At 35.5% G+C, this 23,572-nt stretch overlaps 1 protein-coding gene across 6 annotated transcripts in view; it reads left to right on the forward strand.

Annotated features, from left to right (window-relative positions):
- Window positions 1-23,572, forward strand: part of Ccser2 (coiled-coil serine rich protein 2) — a 175,170-nt gene that overhangs the window by 68,001 nt on the left and 83,597 nt on the right. For 5 of the 6 annotated variants that reach the window (XM_047553130.1, XM_047553129.1, XM_047553131.1 and 2 more), the window contains 2 exons: window positions 4,577-4,667; window positions 19,086-19,248. In XM_047553130.1, coding sequence (XP_047409086.1) covers window positions 4,577-4,667; window positions 19,086-19,248 — 254 coding nt within the window. Of the gene's footprint in view, window positions 1-4,576; window positions 4,668-18,259; window positions 18,398-19,085; window positions 19,249-23,572 lie in introns of those variants that run through there. The other variant, XM_047553134.1, reaches the window with a different exon arrangement.

Raw genomic sequence — 23,572 nt, forward strand, 5'->3', positions numbered from 1 at the left:
CATACATGTATATAGGGTAATAATGTCTATCTCATTCTACCGTCCTTCCCATCCCTACCTCCCGCCCCTCCCCTTACTTTCCTCTGCATAGTCTAAAGTTTCTTCATTCTTCCCGACCCACCCCCTGCAATGGATCAGCATCCGCTAATCAGAGAAAACATTTGGCCTTTAGTTTTTTGAGGATTGGCTTATTTCACTTAAGCATGATGTTCTCTAGTTCCATCCACTTACTTGCAAATGCCATAATTTTTTTCTTCTTTAAGGCTAATATTCCATTGTGTATATGTACCACATTTTCATTATCCATTTATCTGTTGAAGGGCATCTAGGTTGGATCCATAGTTTCGCTGTTGTGAATTGAGCTGCTATAAATACTGATGTGACTGTGTCACTGTAGTATGCTGATTTTAAGTCTTTTGGTTATAAAGAGGAGGAGTAAGATAGCTGGGTCAAATGGTGGTTCCATTCCAAGTTTTCTTAGGAATCTTCATATTGCTTTCCAGAGTGGTTGCATCAATCTGCAGTCCTACCAGCAATATAAGAGTGTACTTTTTACCCCACCTCCTTGCCAACACTTATTATTGCTTGTGTTTTTGATAATTGCCATTCTGACTGGAGTGAGATGAAATCTTTAAGAGTAGTTTTGATTTGCATTTCTCTAATTGCAAGAGATGATGAATATTTTTTATATGTTTGTTGATTGATTGTTATTTCTTCTTCTGTGAAGTGTCTTGTTCAGTTCCTTAGCTCATTTATTGATTGGGTTATTTGTGTTTTTTGGTGCTAAATTTTTTTGAGTTCTTTATATATCCTGGAGATTAGTGCTCTATCTGAAGTGCGTGTGGTAAAGTTTTTTTTTCCCATTCTGTAGGCTCTCTCTTCATATTATTGTTTCCTTTGCTGAGAAGAAGCTGAAAAAGCATAATTCTTAAAAAGATAATTGTTGTCATCAAACTAATAGCATTTGCTCTACCAAAGACGCTGTCAAGGAAAATTAAAAATCAAACTACACACTGGGAGAAATACTTGCGAATCACATACCTGCCAAAAGACTTATTCAAAATGTTTAAAGGATTCTTGAAAGTCAACACTGTATAAACAGATGACCCAAATAAAAATATATCTACAGGGTTTGACCAGACACTTCACTAAAAAGGATATAAGGATGAGAAATAAGCATGTCAAAATATGCTCAAAAATCATTAGCGAATTTAGACCATACTGAGACACGTTTATACAATTATTAGAATAACTAAAGTAAAGATTAAATACTAAGGTTTGGTGAGGATGTTGAGCAACTAGATATCTAATTCTTTGCTGACCGGAAAGTACAATGTTATAGGAATTCTGGGAAATGACCTGGCAGTTTCTTAAGATGTAAATACACACTCATTATATTATCCAGTAGTATTTATCCTAGAGAAAAGAGAACTTAGATTTACATAAAAACTTGCACATGAGCATTTTTAATAGAGTTAGTTATTCGTTTGTTCATTCATTCATTTTTTTTGGTATCAGGGGTTGAACCTGAGAGTGCTTAACTCCTGAGCCACATCCCCAACCCTTTTTTGTTTTTTATTTTGAGACAGTGTCTCGCTAAGTGGCTTTGAACTTGCAGTCCTCCTGCCTCAACCTCCCAAGTGACTGGGGTTACAGGTGTATGCCAGTTATACAGCTAGTAGTTTAATTTATAATAGCTAAAAATGAGGAAGAATCAAAGTGTCTTTTAGTGAGTTAATGAATACATAGACTGGTGCATCCTATGCAGAATACTACTTAGCAGTCAAAAGGAACCAGTTGTTGATATTTTAAACAATTTAGATGAATCTTAAAATCATTATATAGAGTGAAAGAAGCCACTCATAAGGTTGCATACTGTCTGATTCCATTTATATGACATTTTCAAATTAGTGTTTCACAGAGGTTATGGAGAAGGGTATAACTGACTAGTATGGGGGACTTTTTGAGTAAAGAAACTGTACTGTAATCCAAATTTTCTTGGTATTTACAGAGATTTATAATTAAATTAATAAAGTTTGTACCTAAAAATTGATTTTACAGTATAATTAAACTAGTGATGATGTTATTCTTTGGCAAAACATCTAGGCTTTCTGCAGTACACAGTGAAGGAGAAATGTATGGAACACTGATCAGCCATCTCACAGTTTACTCTGTTTGAATGGAAAAACATTCTCAGAGACCAAGGAAGTTCTGTGGTAATTCTACTAGTAAATGCTCAGTTAATTAATTCTTTTGAGGCTATGGAAGCCTCTGGAACTGGTTTCTCTGTTCTTCATAATGGAAGACGATAACAATCCTTTGGTTTATCACTTTCCAGATATTTCAATGTACCTTAGTCATTAAAGATGTAGTCATAGTGTGCATATGTAATCTGCTTCTTCTGTATGCTCTTCATTATAAAATATCTTACCATATGTAATAATTTGTTGATAAGTGCTCAATACTGGTGTTTTTCTCTCCCTTCCTTTCTGTGTTTCACTTCTTTTTCTACTAGGTGTTCTTGTTAATTCTCAAAGTTGTAGCATAATTATTCTTTTACTTTTAAATTCATTTGCACAAGCTCATTCCTATTCTTTAAGGTTATTTTTAAAAATGAAAAATTATAAAATGAAAAGCACAGAAACCCATACAAAACAAATGTAGAGTTTTGTTATTACTGAAAGTTAGACACCTTTTTTTGTAGCGGTCGCAGTGGTCACAGTGCTGCTTCTGCTGACTGTGTGTCTTAACCATCCCTTCTCTGAGACGGGTTTTATTACCTTTGATTTTTTGCTTGTGGCCTTAGCTGTCAGCCCTCAGTTCTTTCTGGCCTAGGATACCCAATACCATCTTGTTCCACACATGTTCAAACATGCATTAACAAATAGTCAAATGTATATAGAGGATTTGTGTGTGTGTAAAATTACACACATAACAATGCTTGTTGCATAAATTAAAAAAAAAGATACTCTAACAAAAAAGAAGAAAACATCCTAATTCTAAAATAGCATTAATCTATATTTTGGTTTCTTCCAATTTTTTTCTATGCATATCATGCCATGTTTTTTCATAAATGGATACATTTGTATATCCCGATTTATATGCTTTTAAATTTTATTTCAGTTAATATCTAGTGCCTTTAGTGGAGAAAATGTTTTTATTTTAAGATATTTATTCAGTTCTTTAGGCCTTCAAACAAGAGATATTGAAAACAAAACACTATTTGTCTGAAGAGAGTTGCTAGTAAAGTTTCAAATAAAACACTGTAGCGGCTGCTTATACTTTTTTGTATAGTTTGGTCTTACCATAGAAAAAACCAACAGATTGGATCAAGCCAGTGAGGTGGTGGGGTGCTGATGGTAGTCAGCAAGAGGTGGGTTTGCTATAAAAAAAAGGAAATGAGATAATCTCATTAAAGGCTTATTGCATTATTTTTTATAAGTCTCTAATTTCTAGAAATAGTAAAACAACCTCCCACACCAAATATGAATGGGGGTGATTCTTAGCTATTTCTGTCATTCATGTTATTAGTGAACTTGTTAAAAGTATGGACATAGGAGTCAGACTTCTGTGTTCCAGTCCTATTTTGGCTAGGTGTTTTAGGCTTCCTGTGCATTGGTTTGATCACAGATAATATAGGGATCATATTCTTCACTAGTTCATAGGGTTAGTTTGAAGATTAAATACAGAAATTAATATTTATAAAGTGCTTAGAATGGTATCTGGCACATGAGTAGCACTGTAAGTTTTATATAATGAAAAATTAAAATCCATTGGGAAGAATCCTAGGAAGGAGGACTAGAGAAGGATGTAACAACTCGTTTAATTAAATAAACCAGCTTGTGTTTTTCAGCTTTCTATTACTATAACAAAATACCTGAGATAACCAACTTATAAAGAGAAAAGGCTTATTTTGGCTCATAACTTTGTAGTTTCCAGCCCATGATTGTTCATCCTTTTAGTTCAGGCTTGTAACAAGTATCTTGCACATTATGAAAGGAGGGCATGGCCCAGCAAAATTGCCCACCTCATGTTCAGGAAAGTAGAGAGAGAAAGAAGAAGGGGCATAACCTTAGGAACCTAGGACCTCCTACCAGGCTCGACTTTTTAAAGGTTCTACCACCTCTTAAACAGCACACCCTGGGAACCAAGCCTCATTAAAACATAGGATTTTGGAGGCCATTCAAAACCCAGACTGTAGCATCATTGAATTTGGGTTTTTTAAATTTTTAAATTTTATTTATTTATTTATTCACATATTTATTTAGTAGTACTGGGGATTGAACCTGGGGGCACTCTACCAATGAACTACATCCCCATCTCATTTTTCTTTTTGAGATAGGGTCTTGCCAAATTCCTGAGGCTGGTCTTGAACTTATGATTCTCCTGCCTCAGCCTCAAGTTGTTGGGATTACAGGCATGCACCACATTGCACGTGACTACTTTAAAAAATTTTTAAATCTTATTTTATTTTTGCAAGGCAAACATTGGTAAATTCAGATTATCATATGATGATATTTTCAAAAATAATATTGAAATATCTTTTGAGCTAAGTTATTACTGCTTTTGTTCACAGGATATTCTTAATAATCTTGAATCATGTGACCTTGAAGATGATGATCTTATGCTTGATGTGGATCTGCCTGAGGATGCACCTCTTGAAAATGGTAAGTAGAGACAATATCGAATCTCCAAAGGCCATATTACATGTACTTGAGGTACTTGACTATACCTAATTTGATATTTATTGCTTGCAGGCTTCTTAACTTCAGTGAAAACTTTTGAACTGAGAATCGATCTTTAGTGACATAAAATAGGCTCACTTGCAAATTAGCTTAAATGTTTAAAACCTGATTTTGTAGGTCTTTGATATAATTCTGTGATTCAATAATATTCTATACCTGTACCATAAAGTAAGTAGTAGATGTGATTTGACTTTATTTTTTGTGCACATATCCAATTTTTTCCTTTGTCTCATATTGATTTTCAAAAAAGAAACATATTATTTGACTTGTGAAACAGTAGTACTTGATAAATATTTTATGAAGATCAATATGGGAAAGTGGTGACCTTCTAAATGAATCCTTCTGCCCTTTTTACTCCTAATTTTCTTTCACTGTCCCAATAACTGCTGGAGTGCAGCTCTGCTAGTCTGTATACAAGAGGGCCCCTTGGGTTCTCTTGCCCCTAGTCATATAGCACTTTTAGGATTTCTGTATTAAGAAATGGCCAAGAACCAAAAATGTCATTCCTATGCACAGGGATGAAACAGAGATCCGCATGGGAAGAACAGTGGCTTCAGAGATTTGAGGATTTCCTGATCTGTCAAACTTTACCTAGTCTCCAAAGTTCCCTAGGGCCAGGGATAAACTAAAAAGGCAAATGGAATCCTTTTTTTTTTTTTTTTATTGTAAACAAATGGGATACATGTTGTTTCTCTGTTTATACATGGCGTAAAGGCATATCATTTGTGTAATCAAAAATTTACATAGGGTAATGTTGTTTGATTCATTCTGTTATTTTTTCCCTTCCCCCACATCTCCCACCCCTCTTTTCCCTCTATACAGTCCTTCCTTCCTCCATTCTTACCCCCCTCCCTAACCCTAACTTTAACCCTAACACTAACCCCTCCCATCCCCCATTAGGTGTCATCAACCACTTATTAGAGATATCATTCGTCCTTTGGTTTTTTGAGATTGGCTTATCTCACTTAGCAGGATATTCTCCAATTTCATCCATTTGCCTGCAAATGCTATAATTTTATCATTCTTTATGGCTGAGTAATATTCCATTGTATACATATACCACAGTTTCTTTATCCATTCATCAATTGAAGGACATCTAGGTTGGTTCCACAATCTGCCTATTGTGAATTGAGCAGCTATGAACATTGATGTGGCTGTATCTCTGTAGTATGCTGATTTTAAGTCCTTTGGGTATAGGCCAAGGAGTGGGATAGCTGGGTCAAATGGTGGTTCCATTCCAAGTTTTCTAAGGAGTCTCCACACTGCTTTCCAGAGTGGCTACACTAATTTGCAGCCCCACCAGCAATGTAAGAGTGTACCTTTCTCCCCACATCCTCGCCAACACCTGTTGTTGCTTGTATTCTTGATAATCACCAATCTAATTGGGGTGAGATGGAATCTTAGGGTGGTTTTCATTTGTATTTCTCTTATTACTAGAGATGTTGAACATTTTTCCATATGTTTGTTGATTGCTTGTAGATCTTCTGTGAAGTGTCTGTTCATTTTTTAGCCCATTTGTCGATTGGGTTATTTGCATTCTTGGTGTAGAGTTTTTTGAGTTCTTTATAGATTCTGGATATTAGTGCTCTATCTGAAGTACTATTGGCAAAGATTTTCTCCCACTCTGTGGGCTCTTTCTTCGGATTGCTGATAGTTTCCTTTGCTGAGAGAAAGCTTTTTAGTTTGAATCTATCCAAGTTATTGATTCTTGCTTTTATTTCTTTTGCTATGGGAGTCCTGTTGAGGAAGTCTGGTCCGAAGCCGACATGTTGAAGGTCTGGACCTACTTCTTCTATAATCTGCAGGGTCGCAGGTCTGATTCCGAGGTCCTTAATCCATTTTGAGTTTAGTTTGGTGCATGGTGAGAGATATGGGTTTAGTTTCATTCTGTTGCATATGGATTTCCAATTCTCCCAGCACCATTTGTTGAAGAGGCTATCTTTTCTCCATTGCATATTTTTGGCCCCTGTGTCTAGTATGAGAAAATTGTATTTATTTGGGTTTGTGTCCGAGTCCTCTATTCTGTACCATAGATCCACCTTTCTATTTTGGTACCAACACCATGCCGTTTTTGTTACTATTGTTTGTAGTAGAGTTGAAGATGTGGTATTGCGATACCCCCTGCTTCACTCTTTCTGCCAAGGATTGCTTTAGCTATTCTCTGTTTTTTATTCTTCCAGATGAATTTCATAATTGCTTGCTCTATTTCTGTAAGGTACATCATTGGGATTTTAATTGGAATTGCATTGAATCTGTATAGCACTTTTGGTAGTATGGACATTTTGACAATATTAATTCTTCCTATCCAAGAACATGGGAGATCTTTCCATCTTCTAAGGTTTTCTTTAATTTCTTTCTTTAGTGTTCTATAGTTCTCATTGTAGAGGTCTTTCACCTCTTTTGTGAGATTGATTCCCAAGTATTTTATTTTTTTCGAGGCTATTGTGAATGGGGTAGTTTTCCTAATTTCTCTTTCTGAAGATTCATCACTTGTGTATAAAAATGCATTAGATTTATGAGCATTGGTCTTATATCCTGCTACTTCACTGAATTCACATGAGTTCTAAAAGTTTTCTGGTGGAATTTCTCGGTTCTCTAAATATATAATCATGTCATCAGCAAACAGGGATAGTTCAAGTTCTCTTTTCTTAGTTGTATCCCTTTAATTTCTTTGATCTGTCTAATTGCTCCCGGTAGAGTTTCAAGGACGATATTGAATAGAAGTGGTGAAAGAGGGCATCTCTGCCTTGTTCCAGTTTTTAGGGGGAATGCTTTCAATTTTTCACCATTTAGAATGATATTAGCCATGGGCTTAGCATAGATAGCCTTTACAATGTTAAGGAATGTTCCCAGTATCCCTATTTTTTTTAGTGTTTTGAGCATGAAGGGGTGCTGTATTTTATGAAATGCTTTTTCTTCATCTATTGAAATAATCATGTGATTCTTAACTTTAAGTCTGTTGATATGGTGAATGACATTTATTGATTTCCGGATGTTGAACCAACCTTGCATCCCTGGGATAAAACCCACTTGATCATGGTGCACTATCTTTTTAATATATTTTTGTATGCGATTTGCTAAAATTTTGTTGAGAATTTTTGCATCGATGTTCATTAAGGATATTGGTCTGAAATTTTCTTTCCTCGATGTGTCTCTGTCTGGTTTAGGTATCAGGGTAATATTGGCTTCATAGAATGAGTTTGGGAGGGTTCCTTCCTCTTCTATTTCATGGAATACTTTGAGAAGTATTGGAATGAGCTCTTCTTTAATGTTTTTGTAGAACTTGGCTGAGAACCCATCTGGTCCCGGACTTTTCTTTGTTGGTAGGCTTTTGATGACTTCTTCTATTTCATTACTTGAAATTGGTCTATTTAAATTGTGTATGTCCTCCTCGTTCAGTTTAGGCAATTCATATGTCTCTAGAAACCTGTTGATGTCTTCGAAATTTTCCATTTTGTTGGAGTATAGATTTTCAAAATAGCTTCTAATTATGTTTTGTATTTCAATCGTGTCTGTTGTGATATTTCCTTGTTCATTCCGAATTTTAGTGATTTGGGTTTTCTCTCGTCTTCTCTTTGTTAGTGTGGCTAAAGGTTTATCAATTTTGTTTATTTTTTCGAGGAACCAACTATTTATTTTATCAATTTTTTATATTGTTTCTTTTGTTTCAATTTCGATGATTTCCGCCTTGAGTTTAACTATTTCCTGTCTTCTACTACTTTTGGTGTTGGTCTGTTCTTCTTTTTCTAGGGCTTTGAGCTGTAGTGTTAGGTCGTTTATTTGTTGAGTTTTACTTCTTTTATTAAATGTGCTCCATGAAATAAATTTTCCTCTAAGTACTGCTTTCATAGTGTCCCAGAGATTTTGATATGATGTTTCTTTGTTCTCATTTACCTCTAAGAATTTTTTAATTTCCTTCCTAATATCTTCTGTTATCCATTCATCATATAATAGCATATTGTTTAATCTCCAGGTGTTGGAGTAGTTTCTGTTTTTTACTCTTTCATTTATTTCTAACTTCAATCCATTATGATCTGATAGAATACAAGGTAGTGTCTCTATCTTCTTGTATTTGCTGACATTAGCTTTGTGGCATAATATATGGTCTATTTTAGAGAAGGATCCATGTGCTGCTGAGAAGAAAGTGTATTCGCTCTTGGTTGGATGGTATATTCTATAAATGTCCGATAAATCTAAATTATTGTTTGTTCTTTTGAGATCTATGGTTTCTTTGTTCAGTTTTTGTTTGGAAGATCTGTCCAATGGTGAGAGAGGTGTGTTAAAATCACCTAGTATTATTGTGTTATGGTCTGTTTGGTTTCTAAAATTGAGAAGGATTTGTTTAACATACATGGTTGAGCCACTGTTTGGGGCATAGATGTTTATGATTGTTATATCTTGCTGATTTATGCTTCCCTTAAGCAGTATGAAATGCCCTTCTTTATCCCTTCTGACTAACTTTGGCTTGAAGTCCATATTATCTGAAATGAGGATGGATACTCCAGCTTTTTTGCTGAGTCCATGTGCATGGTATGTTTTTCCCCATCTTTCACCTTTAGTCTATGGGTATCTTTTTCTGTGAGGTGAGTTTCTTCCAGGCAACATATTGTTGGATCTTTCTTTTAATCCAATCCGCCAGTCTATGTGTTTTGTTTGATGAATTCAGTCCATTAACATTCAGGGTTATTATTGAGATATGATTTGTATTCCCGGTCATTTGGTTCATTTTTAAAATTTTATTTATTTATTTTTTGACATGACTTGGTTCCTCCTTTATTTGACAGTTCCTTTAGGATAATTCCTCCCTTTGCTGATTTGCTTCTTTGTTTTTTATCTCTTCCTCATGGAATATTTTGCTGAGAATGTTCTGTAATGTTGGCTTTCTTTTTGTAAATTCTTTTAGCTTTTGTTTATCATGGAAGGATTTTATTTCATCGTCAAATTTGAAGGTAAGTTTTGCTGGGTATAAGATTCTTGGTTGGCATCCATTTTCTTTCAGGGCTTGAAAAATGTTGTTCCATGCCCTTCTAGCTTTTAGGATCTGGATTGAAAAATCTGCTGATATCCTTATTGCTTTCCCCCTGAATGTAATTTGGTTCTTTTCTCTCACAGCCTTTAAAATTCTGTCTTTATTTTGTATGTTAGGGGTATTTTCATTATAATGTGCCTTGGTGTGGGTCTGTTATAATTTTGTGTATTTGGAGTCCTATAAGCCTCTTGAACTTGATTTTCCATTTCATTCTTCTTAGATTTTGGAAATTTTCTGATATTATTTCATTGAATAGATTGTTCATTCCTTTGGTTTGTTTCTCTGTGCCTTTTTCAATCCCAATAATTCTCAAATGGCCTTTTCATGATATGCCATAGTTCTTGGAGATTCTGTTCCTGGTTTCTTCCCATCTTCTCTGTTTGTTCAACTTTGTTTTCAAGGTTAAATATTTTTTCTTCAATATCTGAGGTTCTGTCTTCAAGGTGTTCTATCCTATTGGTTATGCCTTCTATGAAGTTTTAATTTGTTTCATTGTTTTCTTCATTTCAAGGATTTTTGTTTGTTTTTCAATATCTCTAACTCTTTATTGAAATGATCTTTTGCTTCCTGTATTTGCTCTTTTAACTGTCAATTGGTGCTATCATTCAATGCCTACATTTGCTCTTTCATCTCATCTTTCAATGCCTGCATTTGCTCTTTCATCTCATCGTTTGCTTCCCTGATCATTTTAATTATGTACATTCTGAACTCCCTTTCTGTCATTTCTTCTGCCATGCTGTCACTGGATTTTATTGATGTAACATCTAGATTTGTTTGGGGCATTTTCTTCCCTTGTTTTCTCATATTGTTCAGGAATCAGTGGGTCATTAAGATATTGCAGATTTCCTCTATTGACTTATAATGTCCATGAAGATTTCTAGTATATCCCCTCTTAGCCTATAGTAGCCTGAAGTCTTGGAGGAAGTTGATAATGCGGTGCTCCACAAGGAAGCTGCCTCTCTAGTGGTGGTGGCTTTCAGGTGGGGTATACTCCATGCTAGTGGGCAGAGGTGCCTCCACTTGTTGACCAATGGTCATCCAAAGGGGAACTAGGCTGCGGGCTGAGGCAAGGCCTGTTTGTGCCTGTGTCTCTGGTTTTACCGTCTTTGTGGGAAAACCTCACCCAGCAGGAAAGACTCAGCCAGAGGGGAGGTCCCGCTGGTCAGTTTCCATCCTAGAGGTTCCCCTCAATCGGCTGCTTTCCTCTGCAACGTTCCCAGGGCCCCGGACCTACCTCCTGGGCTTGGGAGCCTCGCTCTTTGCAGATGAGTCTCTGTAGGCTGCCCCTCCTCAGAGAATCTGCCCACAGTCCTGGAACCTTCGCTCCGCCCCTCAGCTTGTCTCTGTGTGGCTCTTCCATCAAGAAGCCACCTAGGTCGTGGGACCCTTCTCTGCACCTAATCGCCTGGCTATGCGGCTCCTCCTCTGAGTAGCCACCTGGAGCCCCGTAGAGTCACAGCGACTCACCGCACGCCTCTTCCTCCGGGCAGCCACCAGGTGTTCCGGTAGTTCGCTAGGAGTCCAAGGAACTCACTGCATGCCTTCTCCTCCCGCCAACCGCCCGTAGCCCTGGGCAGTCACTCCAAGTCCAAGCGACCCGCCGATCTGCTGCTCCTCCTCCTCCGGGCAGCCCCCCACCCCCCCTCGTGTTCAGGAGTGGCCGCTCTGAGTCCAAATAGCTCGCCGTGCAGCTGCTCCTCTGGGCAGCCTCCCGGAGCCCCAGTGGTTGCTCTGAGTCCAAGCCCTGTGCTGAGTGGCCTAGAGGAGTGCTCCCAGTTGTCCGAGTTCACTGCTCCAGCCGGGAGAGGGGTGTCTCGTTGGGCAACTCTACTTCACAAAGTTCCCTGCGTTCCCGGAATACTGCCCCATCCGGGATGCCTCCCCAACGGGAGAGACTCACCCGGCGGCTTTGAGTTGGTCCCACGTCTTTCAATATCTCGTCTTTTGAATCCTGAGTCCTGGAGCAACATGAAATGCAGCCACCCTCTAGTCCACTATCTTGAAAACCCCCTGGAATCCTTTTAGTCCATGGTATTACAAAAGTGTAAGGATTTTTCAGAGAGAGATAGTATTTGTTCTAGTGTTTCATTGGGATATTAGGAGTCTGCCTCCTGCTGTACCACCAGCTCATATTGTCATTTTGGTTGCACCTTTTTTTTTCTTCCTGCCAGAATGCTGTATTACAATTAATTTTAAAATTACGCATAGATGTATTTTTCTCATTGATGCAATCTGTGGATTAGAGGGGATGACTCAAGTTATAGGATTGGGTTCAGGACTACTCCATGTTTCTTCATTTTGAAACCATAACTACTCAGGGCATGTTCTTATGGCAGGTGGTAGAAGTACAATACTACAGCAAGAAACATACATATTTTATGTCTCCATATATCTTGATTTAGAACCAGTACACAGTTACTTCTAACTACATTTAGTTGACCCAAATCAAGTCCCATGGCCTACTCCAACAACATTAGGATTGTTGTTGGAATCTCTGTAGTCACATGACAGAGGACTTTGGATGTATAATTCTGGGAAGGAAAGATAATGGAATGAGACAAACATCATTACCCTTGTACGTGTATGATTACATAAACATTGTGACTCTACCTCATGTACAACCAAAGAAATGAAAAGTTGTACCCCATTTGTGTACAATGAGTCAAAAAAAAAAAGAAAAAAAAAAAGAGTGAGGAGCTGAGGATAATATACACTCTTATCTCCAGGGTGGAGAATCTTACACCTTCCTGTGACTGTTTTGTCACTTGGGGTACTCCGGCAAGCAGAGCCAAATTCCTGTACTAATAAAGAAAAATCACAGCCAATACCAAGAAGAAAAGGGAAAACAGCAGAATTCCCAGGATTAGAATAGCCCCAAAAGGTAATAATGAGAACACTTAGGGAAATTCTCTTGTCATACAATGCTTTGTGGAGCTATAAAACAAGATTTCCCAGCAGAACAAGTCAGTAGTTGACACAAATCATGCTGCTGTTGAAATCTGAGTTAGTGACCTAAAGGATCAATTGGAAAAATATTGTACAACATAAGAAGAAAAATATAAAGCATTGAAAATATAGGGGAAACAATAATGAGATTTGATGATCCAGGAATTTACTGTGAATTTTTAAGACTGATTTTGAGGAGTGAAGGATTTACCTCCTTGCAATAATACAAAACATTATAGATATTGCATTTTACTTTGACAGAATTATAACATCTTCTCTTTGGAAACCGTATACCCTTTCTGAGCTAAAATGGAAATACAGATGGAATCCGTCTTAGAGTTTGCCTTATCTTCAGAGCACAACACAAGTTACCTTCATTTTAGATAAAATGGAAGAATAGAAATTGAAAGTCTTTGAGGTCTTGATTGGGGACTTAAATAGGAGGAAACACCTAGAACTAGAACTTTGCTGTATTATATATTTATTATATTATAGATTATAATTTTCATTACTTATAGGTATTATATTATAGATTACTATATTTATTATATATTTTTCCTAGGAGAAGGTAAGTATTGGCTCTTTTGAGCTAATGAACACTAAAGAAAGAACATGAATCTAAAATATGTAACCTCTGGAGGCACCAACAATAAAATAATATTTAGGTTTAATACTATAAGAAAGTGACTGCTCTGTTTATCTCTCAGAACCTGAAAAATCATACCTACGCACTGGGCTCTTTGGTTGGGAGGATAGCAGTGTTACAAGGACTGGTAGAAGTTTAAAGAATCTTCTAATGTGTTCGACTATTGGTTTTAGTTCCTTTGTCTTCTGTTTTTAAGTATATTATGCAAGTTTGTAAAGAGGTTTTAATTGATAATTCTGAACCTTGGATTCAGCACCACTAATTTTGCCAATGTCAGTGGTATTTTTGCTAAAAGGAGACTAGCACCTAATTGAGATCTTCAGTTTGGATTTGATTAGGATATAGATTTGCTGTGAACTCATTATGAGTAGGCAGTCTTTAGAGTTTTCAAAGAGGAAGACATGAAGAGAGTTTTATCTGGCATTTGCATTTATACAAATGTTTTTCACTTTTAAGGGTAACACATGGGCTAGCACAGAGGAAGAAAAAATGTTTATTGGTCAAAGTTTTTCTTCGGCAGTTATAGGCTGGGATAGGGGTACCATCCATACCTGAGTGTGTTGTTGATCCTAAAGGGGAAGCCATGTAACACTAGGAAGGTTTAAGGTTGATACTATAGTTTTCGTATCAGTAAAACATTTGCAAGATTGTCTTTTAGTATTTAGAGAATTGTATCTTTAAATTTAAGGGTAAAACAGGAAATTGAGCACTTGATTCCTCCCTCATACCTTTTTATTAATCACCATTTTATTTGTCTCTCTTAGTTTGTTAACTGATGCAGGGCAATTGTTTTTCCAGTGTCTTTGGAAAACAGTGTATCAAGAGACTCCAATCTCCAGTGTTTGTTTAAATGGAGTGGAGGCATCTTGTTTTATGCGAAGGACATTATTTTATTCTGAACTTTATTCTGCCCCCTGCCTCCCAAGGCTCTTTCCAAAGCGTTCAGGCATTGTTGTCTGATGATGAAGGTGTTTACTTTATTTCTTCTTTCATGGAAAATGATTATTTTGTCCCTGATATTTGCAGTGGATGTAGGACTCCCCCCACCCCCCCTTACAGGACTTTGTTGACAGCCTTTGAAAATCCTTTTCTAAACCTTTTAGTTTCTCATGCAGTAATCATGTATTCTTACATCACCTTCACATTCTTTACTGTACTTTCCCTTTCTTAACTATTTGTGTCTAGGATTCCTTTTTGTGAACTTGTTGGTGTAGAGTTCAGAGCACTAAATTATCAGTTCCTAAAACCATTCTAAGTTTCTCTGTAAGTTTCTCCCAGTCTTGTTTAGACCTTAGAGTATGTGACCCTAAATCTTAGTTCAGAATAAAACCAGGTCTTATAAAATCAGCCTTGTGTTGTTTTCCCTATTCTGAAGAAAATTTACCTTTAAGTGATATTGCACTTTTTAGGTTTTTGACCAGCTTAAGGCCAAAGGTCAGAGAGAGAGCTGGCTTAGAGGGAAATCAAGCATAGAATGAGAGAAGAGTAATAATAAGAGAAAGGACTTTAGATTTGTGTTATGGTTTGGAAGGACCTTAAAGAGAGTTTGTTTTAATTTTTTTTAATGTTTTTCTTTTTACCTTAGCCAAGGAATTTTTTTTTTTTTTTACAGAACTAATTCTCTTTTTTTTCCTGAATGTTTTCTTTTTTAATTGTAAACAAATGGGATACATGTTGTTTCTCTGTTTGTACATGGAGTAAAGGTGTACCATTTGTGTAATCATAAATTTATATAGGGTAATGTTGTTTGATTCATTCTATTATTTTTTCCCTTCCTCCCCACCCCTCCCACCCCTCTTTTCCCTCTATACAGTCCTTCCTCCAGAGGATTCTTGCCCCCCTCCCTAACCCTAACTCTAACCCTAACACTAACCCCTCCCACCCCCCATTATGTGTCATCATCCACTTATCAGCGAGATCATTTGTCCTTTGGTTTTTTGAGATTGGCTTATCTCACTTAGCATGATATTCTCCAGTTTCATCCATTTGCCTGCAAATGCCATAATTTTATCATTCTTTATTAGCCAAGGAATTTTTTAAGCACCAGTTTTGGAATCTGAATTTCATTTAGAATACCATTGAGTGTTTGAGATTTGCTCCCTTTTTATTCTAAGATATCTCCCAAATGAATACTTGGCATTATGTAAGAAGCACAGTTATGATGCTTTATTTTCTTGTCCAGGAACTTCTTGACTACTACATTGCCTATAGACTGAAACCTGACATCAGGCATGTCATAGCATATAGCATAATTATCAGGTTCATGAATTTCCATAGTATATACCTTCTTAGGTGTACTTTTTATCCATCCTATTTAAATTTTTCTTTGTTGAAAAACTGTCTTTCTTATCATCTTCTGAACCACACAGAATGTTATAATGCTTTCTAAACTGCATGTATTTCATGTTAAATGCTGTATGGCTATATTTTTGCTAAACTTTTTGTTGAATATATAAGGTTAGTAATATCCTTGACTACTTCTAATTACTGTATTTTCTTATGGAAATTTATTTTTCTATTTCAGTACTAATTATTTTCAGTAATAACAAGGCTTATGTTTATTTTAATTTTCTTGTACGTGAGCTCTTCTGCTTTTAAACCAAATTGCAATTGAAAATTTTTAAAAATCAGATTGTAAGATCTGAAAAGTACCTTCTTCTTAGGCTTTGTGATTTATAATATCTTCCTGCTATCTTCTTAGCTAAGAACTATCCCTATGCCATCCTTTATTTTCTTGGAATATTAAAGTTATAAAAGAAGTAATCTAGAGTACTTTTGGTATCATATTTTGTTCCTTTATCAAATCAGAAAAAGATGGGTATGATGAGAATTAGACATAGTCATCTTCACATCATATACCTTTCAGTTAACCATATTAGATCCTTTTTCATGCTTCACAGGGTAAAATCCTGATATTATCTCTCATAGTAAAAGCAGCAAAATCTGCCTTTTTTTTTTTTTTTTTTTTAATGTCGAGACTACCTTCTGAAGACTTATATTTATACTCTTTCAGGGCTCCACAGTGGCCTAAATATTTTTTAATTGGGATACCTTTAGAGTCACCTTACTGTTTCTGTAGTTAACCACAGGTCTCAACTTACCTTATGGTGTTATACATTCAGAGGAACTTATTTTCGTTCTTGATTTTAACTGTCCTGGTCTTCATTTGTTAAGTCTCTGGAAACTGGTTTTGATTTATCTCCATCTTATAATTTTGTTTGCTTTCCATTTTCTTTTTTCTATATTACTTATTTCATACTGTCACAGAATCTTAATTTTTTCAAAGAAACCACCACTAATGTTATATCACATTATTTTCATGGCCACATTTTAAAGTATATAAGCATGTAATTGATGGTTGTCTCAGATAGGGCTATAGGTAGGGGGATCCCTGCAGAGTTTTGAAACATTTCTTTTAGAGGTTAAACCACTCTGTTGTAATTTGAACATTTGTCTTCTGTAGTTTTGGCAAATGTTTATTTCCAGTGCTTATTTGCCATTATGCCCATGATTAGGTTCAAATTTCAGTAAGGACTCCCGATTCAGAATTTGTGTGTGGTAACAACAGCCATTAGCAGACACAGAAATAGCACATAAATTTTTGCATTGTAATTGCCCACAATATATAACTCATGTCCTGGCTTACTTGCCTAGTTTGTTTGCTTCTTGTTACTCTGTGTATACTGTGTTGATACCATTCTAAGACTATATCAGGTGATTCTGATGAGAAAATGTCTTGTTTGTGGAGTAAGTAGAATTTTTTCTGCCTGAACAAAGGAAAAATATAAATCCCAGACATTTAAAAGTATATGTGTGTATTATGCCTCAGCTATGTAAAATTGATAGATGTAACATTTTTTTTGTTCGTTTTTGGTACCAGGGATTGAACACAAAGGCACTTAACCACTGAGCCACATCCCCAGCCCTTTTTAATATTTTATTTAGAGACAGAGTCTCCCTGAGTTGCTTAGTGCCTTGATAAGTTGCTGAGGCTGGCTTTGAACTCATGATCCTCCTGCCTCAGCCTCCTGAGCTGCTAGGATTACAGGCATGTGCCACCATGCCTGGCCTAAAGTAACATCTTAATGCCAGGTAAAAATACTTACAGAACTTAACAGAATCCATGAGTATAACACAAGTGTGAGTTTATAAATGATGTTGTTAAATGTAGTTTTAAATCTTAAGATTTAAAAAGAAATTTTTTTCTTCAACAATCTAATTTTCTATTGATTTTTTTTTTAAACATAATGGTCAACATGCATTTTATTATCTGTAGGTTTTCTGTAATTGAAGAAGAAGTTGTTGCAAATAATTTCAAATGTAAGATTCTTTTAAAAAATGTTTCTTTAAAATTAAAAAAAATCTATGAAAACATGTATTTCCTCTTCCCTCATATTGACTCCTAGTGACTCCTCTAGTGATGTAAACAGAATTTCAATATCCTGTACAAAAGCTTATTTAAGCTGTTATGCATTTAGAATAAATGGGTTCTGTGGATAAGAGGATTGAACATCTACATTTTATTTTCTCTGTATCATCTTTTTTAGGAATGGGAAGTTTGTTTTCATCTGCTGTGTTGTAACAAGACACTTGGTGTATTTCGGATTAAAGTTTTTCATTTATTAGTCACTTAGACAAGTACATTATTTTAAAATGGGGAATTATGTTGATTTCTAAAGCTTTTTAATCACAAGGAATTTTAAACATGTAAGACTTGAACTTTCTCATAATAGATCTTAAACTGTAGAAATCCTTCCTGTTCTGTTGCTTGGGTTAGTGTTCAGCAGTATTTTTAGTAACAGTCCTAACTCAGTAGCTATGCAAGCACTGAGTGAAGATGGAGTCACAGCACAGGGCAGACTGGGCTTGCTTCCCACAGGGAGGGCTGGGAGTTGAGCAGGAAGGAAGGCCTGTTCGGCAGTGCCTTGTATGCAACTATGTCTGAGTAGGCAGCGGGCAAAACACAATGTCTCCCTTGTACAAAGTAACTCTCTTAGTGAGTGCTCAGATATGTCAGGAAAAAGTGTTTGGGTAAGTGAAGAAGCTTGGGGAGTTTCAAATAGATTCTTTTCGTGTTTTTTGTGGTATTTGGATTTCAGGGAGTGTACTATTTGTTGTTGCAAAGTACTGGCTTTGTTTTCAGTGGCATTTTAGACTTTTTGAACAAGCTCTACCACAGGCAGATGGAAGCATTTTACTTTCTAAAAATGTAAGCTTAATTTAAGAAATAATTTGTGATGAAAAGTTTATCTGTGGTTCCTGAAATCAGAGAAAATTAATTGTGGCATTCGTTTTTGGGAATGAATTCTCTATTGGACTTAAAATCTACTTTTTCCTTTGATTTTTCCTTCTGAAGTCAGAACCAATTTTGTGATAGTTATGAGCACCACTTGTAACCGATTGCTGGTATTTGAAATGTATAATCTTGATTTCAAGAAGGATTTGCTTGCTTTACAACATTGTGGCAGTTAATTGTTCACTAAGTGACTGTGATGTAAAAGTATTGTAATTCACTTCAGTTTGAATAATATGAAGTTTAGTTTTTACCAAAAGAACTGGTTATTTTTCTTCTAGAAATCTTTATTTTGTGATTAGCTAGCATACATGTCTGGTATTTTTAGAATATTACTTTTGTATTTTCAGCATTTAATTTTGAAGCCTAAGTAGCCAAATTTTATAGCGTGTACATGTTTAGTCTTTTGCTTTTGAATTTGTCTAGTGGAGTGTGACAATATGAACCGCTTTGACCGACAAGACAGAAATGTTCGGCAGTCTCAGGAAGGATTTTGGAAAAGACCACCCCAGAGGTGGAGTGGACAGGAACATTACCACCTCAGCCATCCTGACCACTATCATCATCATGGAAAAAGTGACTTGAGCAGGTGAGTAATATTATTTTAACATAGATTCAATTTTCCATCCTCTGTTTAATTTAAATAATAATTCTGCCCCAAAACTGATCTTGTCTAGTTTTTAAGCCAAAGATATCCCTAGTTAGTTATGTGTGATGCTGATTAGAATTAACAATTATTATTTTGTGACCCAAATATTAACTTTATTATAAATATTGTATCTGTATCTACTATTTGGATTTTTGTGTATGTGTTTTTTTTAAATAGTTCTCATTAAGAGATGATTTAATGTTGACTTTGTTAACATTTACAATTCTTCTAAATAATAATGTGTAAAATTAGTTCCAAGTGATTTGATTTTACTTATATAATAAGCTCAAATTTAAACAATTATTTCACAAGCACTGCTAGAAACAGAAGAAAATACATATAATGCTGAAGTATTTTCCTTTTTGAAGTGTAGAATAAACTTTAATTTGATCTTACCTAATGTTTAATAGGTCTCTGTAGTCATCCAAGACTGGGATCAAAGACTTCCCTCCTACAGATTAGCTTTGCAAGTTTACATCATTTATTTAACTTCTATTTTGGTTTACCATCTGTAGAAGGTACTTAATAATACCTTTTTCTTAGTATTTGAGGATCAAGAATAAAAGTGCCTGGAACAGTGAAGAGTAGGCACCCAATGGCTGTTACTAAATTTTTATTTTTCATTGTCTCATCTCATTCAACAAGGAATTTGAGGTCATTCTGAAACATGTTTATAATACAAATAATAAAATTTGGGTGAAGAAATAGTGAAAGGAAAACCTTGTATACTCCAAAGTAGGAAACAAAAATGTTTTTAAGATTCTTTGTAGGAAAAGCAAAGAACTAAACTTGATCTGTTACAAGATACCTAGTGTGCATAAGATAAAGGTTATGTTTTTCCTGAATTTATTTGCTTTTATGAGATAAAAACCTGAGAGAATTTTCTTAGCATGATTTCTTTGGAGGAGAATATCTTGGACTGGTTGACAGGGCATGGAGAGCTTTCCAAAATAGAAAAAAATGATAATTTTCTTAGCTCTTTCTTAGTTATGTTCTTTAACGCAAGCTGCAAAAGATAATAGTCCAGTTGAAACAAAGCAATTTTTTTAGTGAATCCTAAATCAATGAATTTCAACTAAAAAGCTTTCTGTTTGTATAATTCAATAAAAGGATAAAATCGAGAAGATCTGGAGGAATGCCTGGAATAATGTTATTTCATTATTTTTGCTGCTCTGCTTCTCACATCTAGGTTTTTGATAAGGAATGGACATAGAGAGTGGGTACATCAGGCAGGAACATGATGTAAAGACATTTATTGCTAATAATGAAGGTTATGATTCCTTAATCTCTGATAGTAAGTTTATAAGAAGGTAAATTAAAGGCCAACCTAATACAACTTGAGAAGCCTAACTAAAACATGAATCATTGTTTATTCTTAAGATTTGTTCATGTACTAACAAATATTCATTGAGAACCTATCCTGAATTCCCAAGCTGGGATGAATTTGGAGATAGTGTGAGAAGTGAAAGCTGCGGATTGGCAGTGACTTTATAGAACATTAGGGTTCAAGATGGTAAAAAGAATTCAGCAGTGAATGAGCTCAGTAGACATCTTTGCCTTTATATAATTTAGGGTAAGATTCATGTGCTTGTTCCATGGAACACAAAGATGAGTAGTAGTTTACTTCCTGTTGCCAGAATGCTCAGAGTCTGTAGGAGAGACAGGCATATGGACAGTTATAGTGCAGTGATGTTGAGTGCCTTGATAAGGTGATATATAACAGACTCCAAGAGCATGCAGCAGCTGGTTTTTGTTGTAAGATAGCACAGAATAAATGATGTAACTATTGAACTGATTCTAATAATATGACTGTAGGGATTACAGAGGAGTGGGTTCTACAGAAGGGTAGGCATTCCACATGGAAAACATGTGATAGGGTGTGGCATTTTCCAAGAACTTCGAAGTTTAGCATGGCTGGATTGCTTCATCATTTGGAGAAATCTGATCTGACTAAATAACAAAACTGTTGTATTATGAGTTTAAGGTAAAGGGTGAGAAATTTTACCTTAAAGTGAGACTTAATCAGACTGTCCAAAATGAAGTGAATTATAAAGAGATAGTTATCTCTATCCTTGGGAATGATCAAGCTAAGGTTGAGTGTAATCATCTGTCAGAAAAGTTAAGCAACATTCTCAAAAAAATTGTATTCTCTGGATATCAATAGGTGTGGAAAATAGAAGTTCCCTGATCAAATAAGCATAAGAATGGACAAATTAAAGTTAAGTTTTTGAAACGGTGAACTCCATTGATCCCAAAAATACAAATTGTAGTGATTTTGCAAATGATGGTAAAAGACAATATATAGTTATTTCCCAAAACATACCACAGATTCCTTTTACAAACTGTATTTTAATTGACTTGTGATTAGTATTCACACCAGTGATTCTTAGAAGAGAGAAAATGCACAGCATTCTTAGGGGTTGGTAATCTCTAATTTAGTACGGAGATTTATAACAAGTGGGCTGAGGCACACTGATTTGTTGTGAATTGTTATAGGTTAAACAGTTTAGTGATTTCTCCTCAGACTTTCTAGGGGGCTGTGCTGAGTTTTTTGGATCCCCCAGAAACAGTTATAAGGATGGGTAATACCAAAATAAAACTCCTCCCAAACAAACCATACCCAAGCATACCTTAAAACTGTTATTTTCTCTCTGTGCCTTAAGAGTTTAGATGTATTCACCCCAGGAACTTTTTAATATTACATGTACAAAATTCCCTCTTGATTTTTGGAGCACTGGTTTCCTTTCTTCTCTCAATTCCCATCATTCTCATAGTTAATTATAGGATGTCTTATCCATAACTCAAAGATATTGGGAAGACTAAATGTTGAGAACTGCTGACTGTATTCTCTTATTCTCATCGTAATATTACTCTCTCTTTTAACCTGACCTTATCTTCTACTCCTCTTTTCCCTACAGTTCCTCCTTTTCAACAACTTCAACTCACATCCTAACTTACTCCCTTGACCTCTTTGTCTACGTTGTCCTAATTGTAACTGAATTCTAGCTCTTTCCTAAATGTACTTCTTCCCTAGTAGTGGATTCTTATTTTCTAATCAACCTAGTTTTGTTTTGTGTGAGTGTTCATTTTTAAGTTTTATAGTCATACATAGTAGTTGGGTTCATTCCAACAAACTCATACATGCATAGAATTTGATTTTAATTCATGGTCTCCCTTTTTCTCCCTCTTTTCCCTCCCAGCCTCCTTCCTTCCTTTGTTCTCTTTCCTCTACTCTAGTAGACTTCCTTATGCTCATCTATTTATTTATATGTAATTGGTTCTTTTTATTTATGTATAAAGATGAAATTCCCCATGGTATTTTTATTTGCATGTAACATGATGTTTTAAGAATTCATTCTGCATTGCCTGCCTTTACCAATTCCTTCACTCTGCCTCTTGATCTTCTATATTACTGTTCTTCCCTTTATCTTTAATATATCCTATCCTTTTTTCTCCCTTTCCTTTCCTTTACTCTAGCTTCTGCATATAACAGAAAACATTCTGCCTTTTAGTTTCTGAGTTTGGTTTATTTCACTTAGCACAATATTCTCCATTTTCATTCATTTACTGACAAATGTCATAATTTCATTCTTTTTTATGACTGACTAGAAGTCCATTTGTGTGTGTATGTGTGTGCGCGCGCGCGTGTGCGTGCACGTGTACGTGCACACATCATAATTTCTTAATCCATTCATCTATTGATGGGCATCTGAATTGACTCCATAATTTAGCTGTTGTGAATTGTGCTGCTATAAACATTGAAGTGACTCTATTACTATGGTATGATTTTATTAGTTCTTTTGGATAAATACCAAGAAGTATAGCTGGGTCATATGGTAGTTCCGTTCCTAGTTTTTTGAGAAATCTCCATACTGCTTTTCATAGTGGTTGTACTAGTTCTCAGTTCTAACAACAATGTACAAGTGTACCTTTTTCCCCATAATCTCACTGACATTATTATTATTTGTGTTCTTGATTGTTGCCATTCTGACTGGGGTGAGGTGAAATCTTAGTTTAGTTTTGATTTACATTTCCCTGATTGCTAAAAATGTTGAACATTTTTCAACGCTATTTGCATTCCTTCTTTTGAGAAGTTTCTGTTTAGTTCTTCTGCCTATATTGATTAGGTTATATGTTTTTTTGGTATAAGTTTTTTGAGTTCTGGATTTTAATCTTCCATTGTAGGAGTAGCTGGCCAAGATTTCACATTAGTTCTTTACTGTTTTGAGATAGTTTTTATCTTCCTTCTTTATTGTCACTTCTA

Source organism: Sciurus carolinensis, chromosome 5 (assembly GCF_902686445.1).
Source record: "Sciurus carolinensis chromosome 5, mSciCar1.2, whole genome shotgun sequence".
NCBI classification, from domain to species: domain Eukaryota; kingdom Metazoa; phylum Chordata; class Mammalia; order Rodentia; family Sciuridae; genus Sciurus; species Sciurus carolinensis.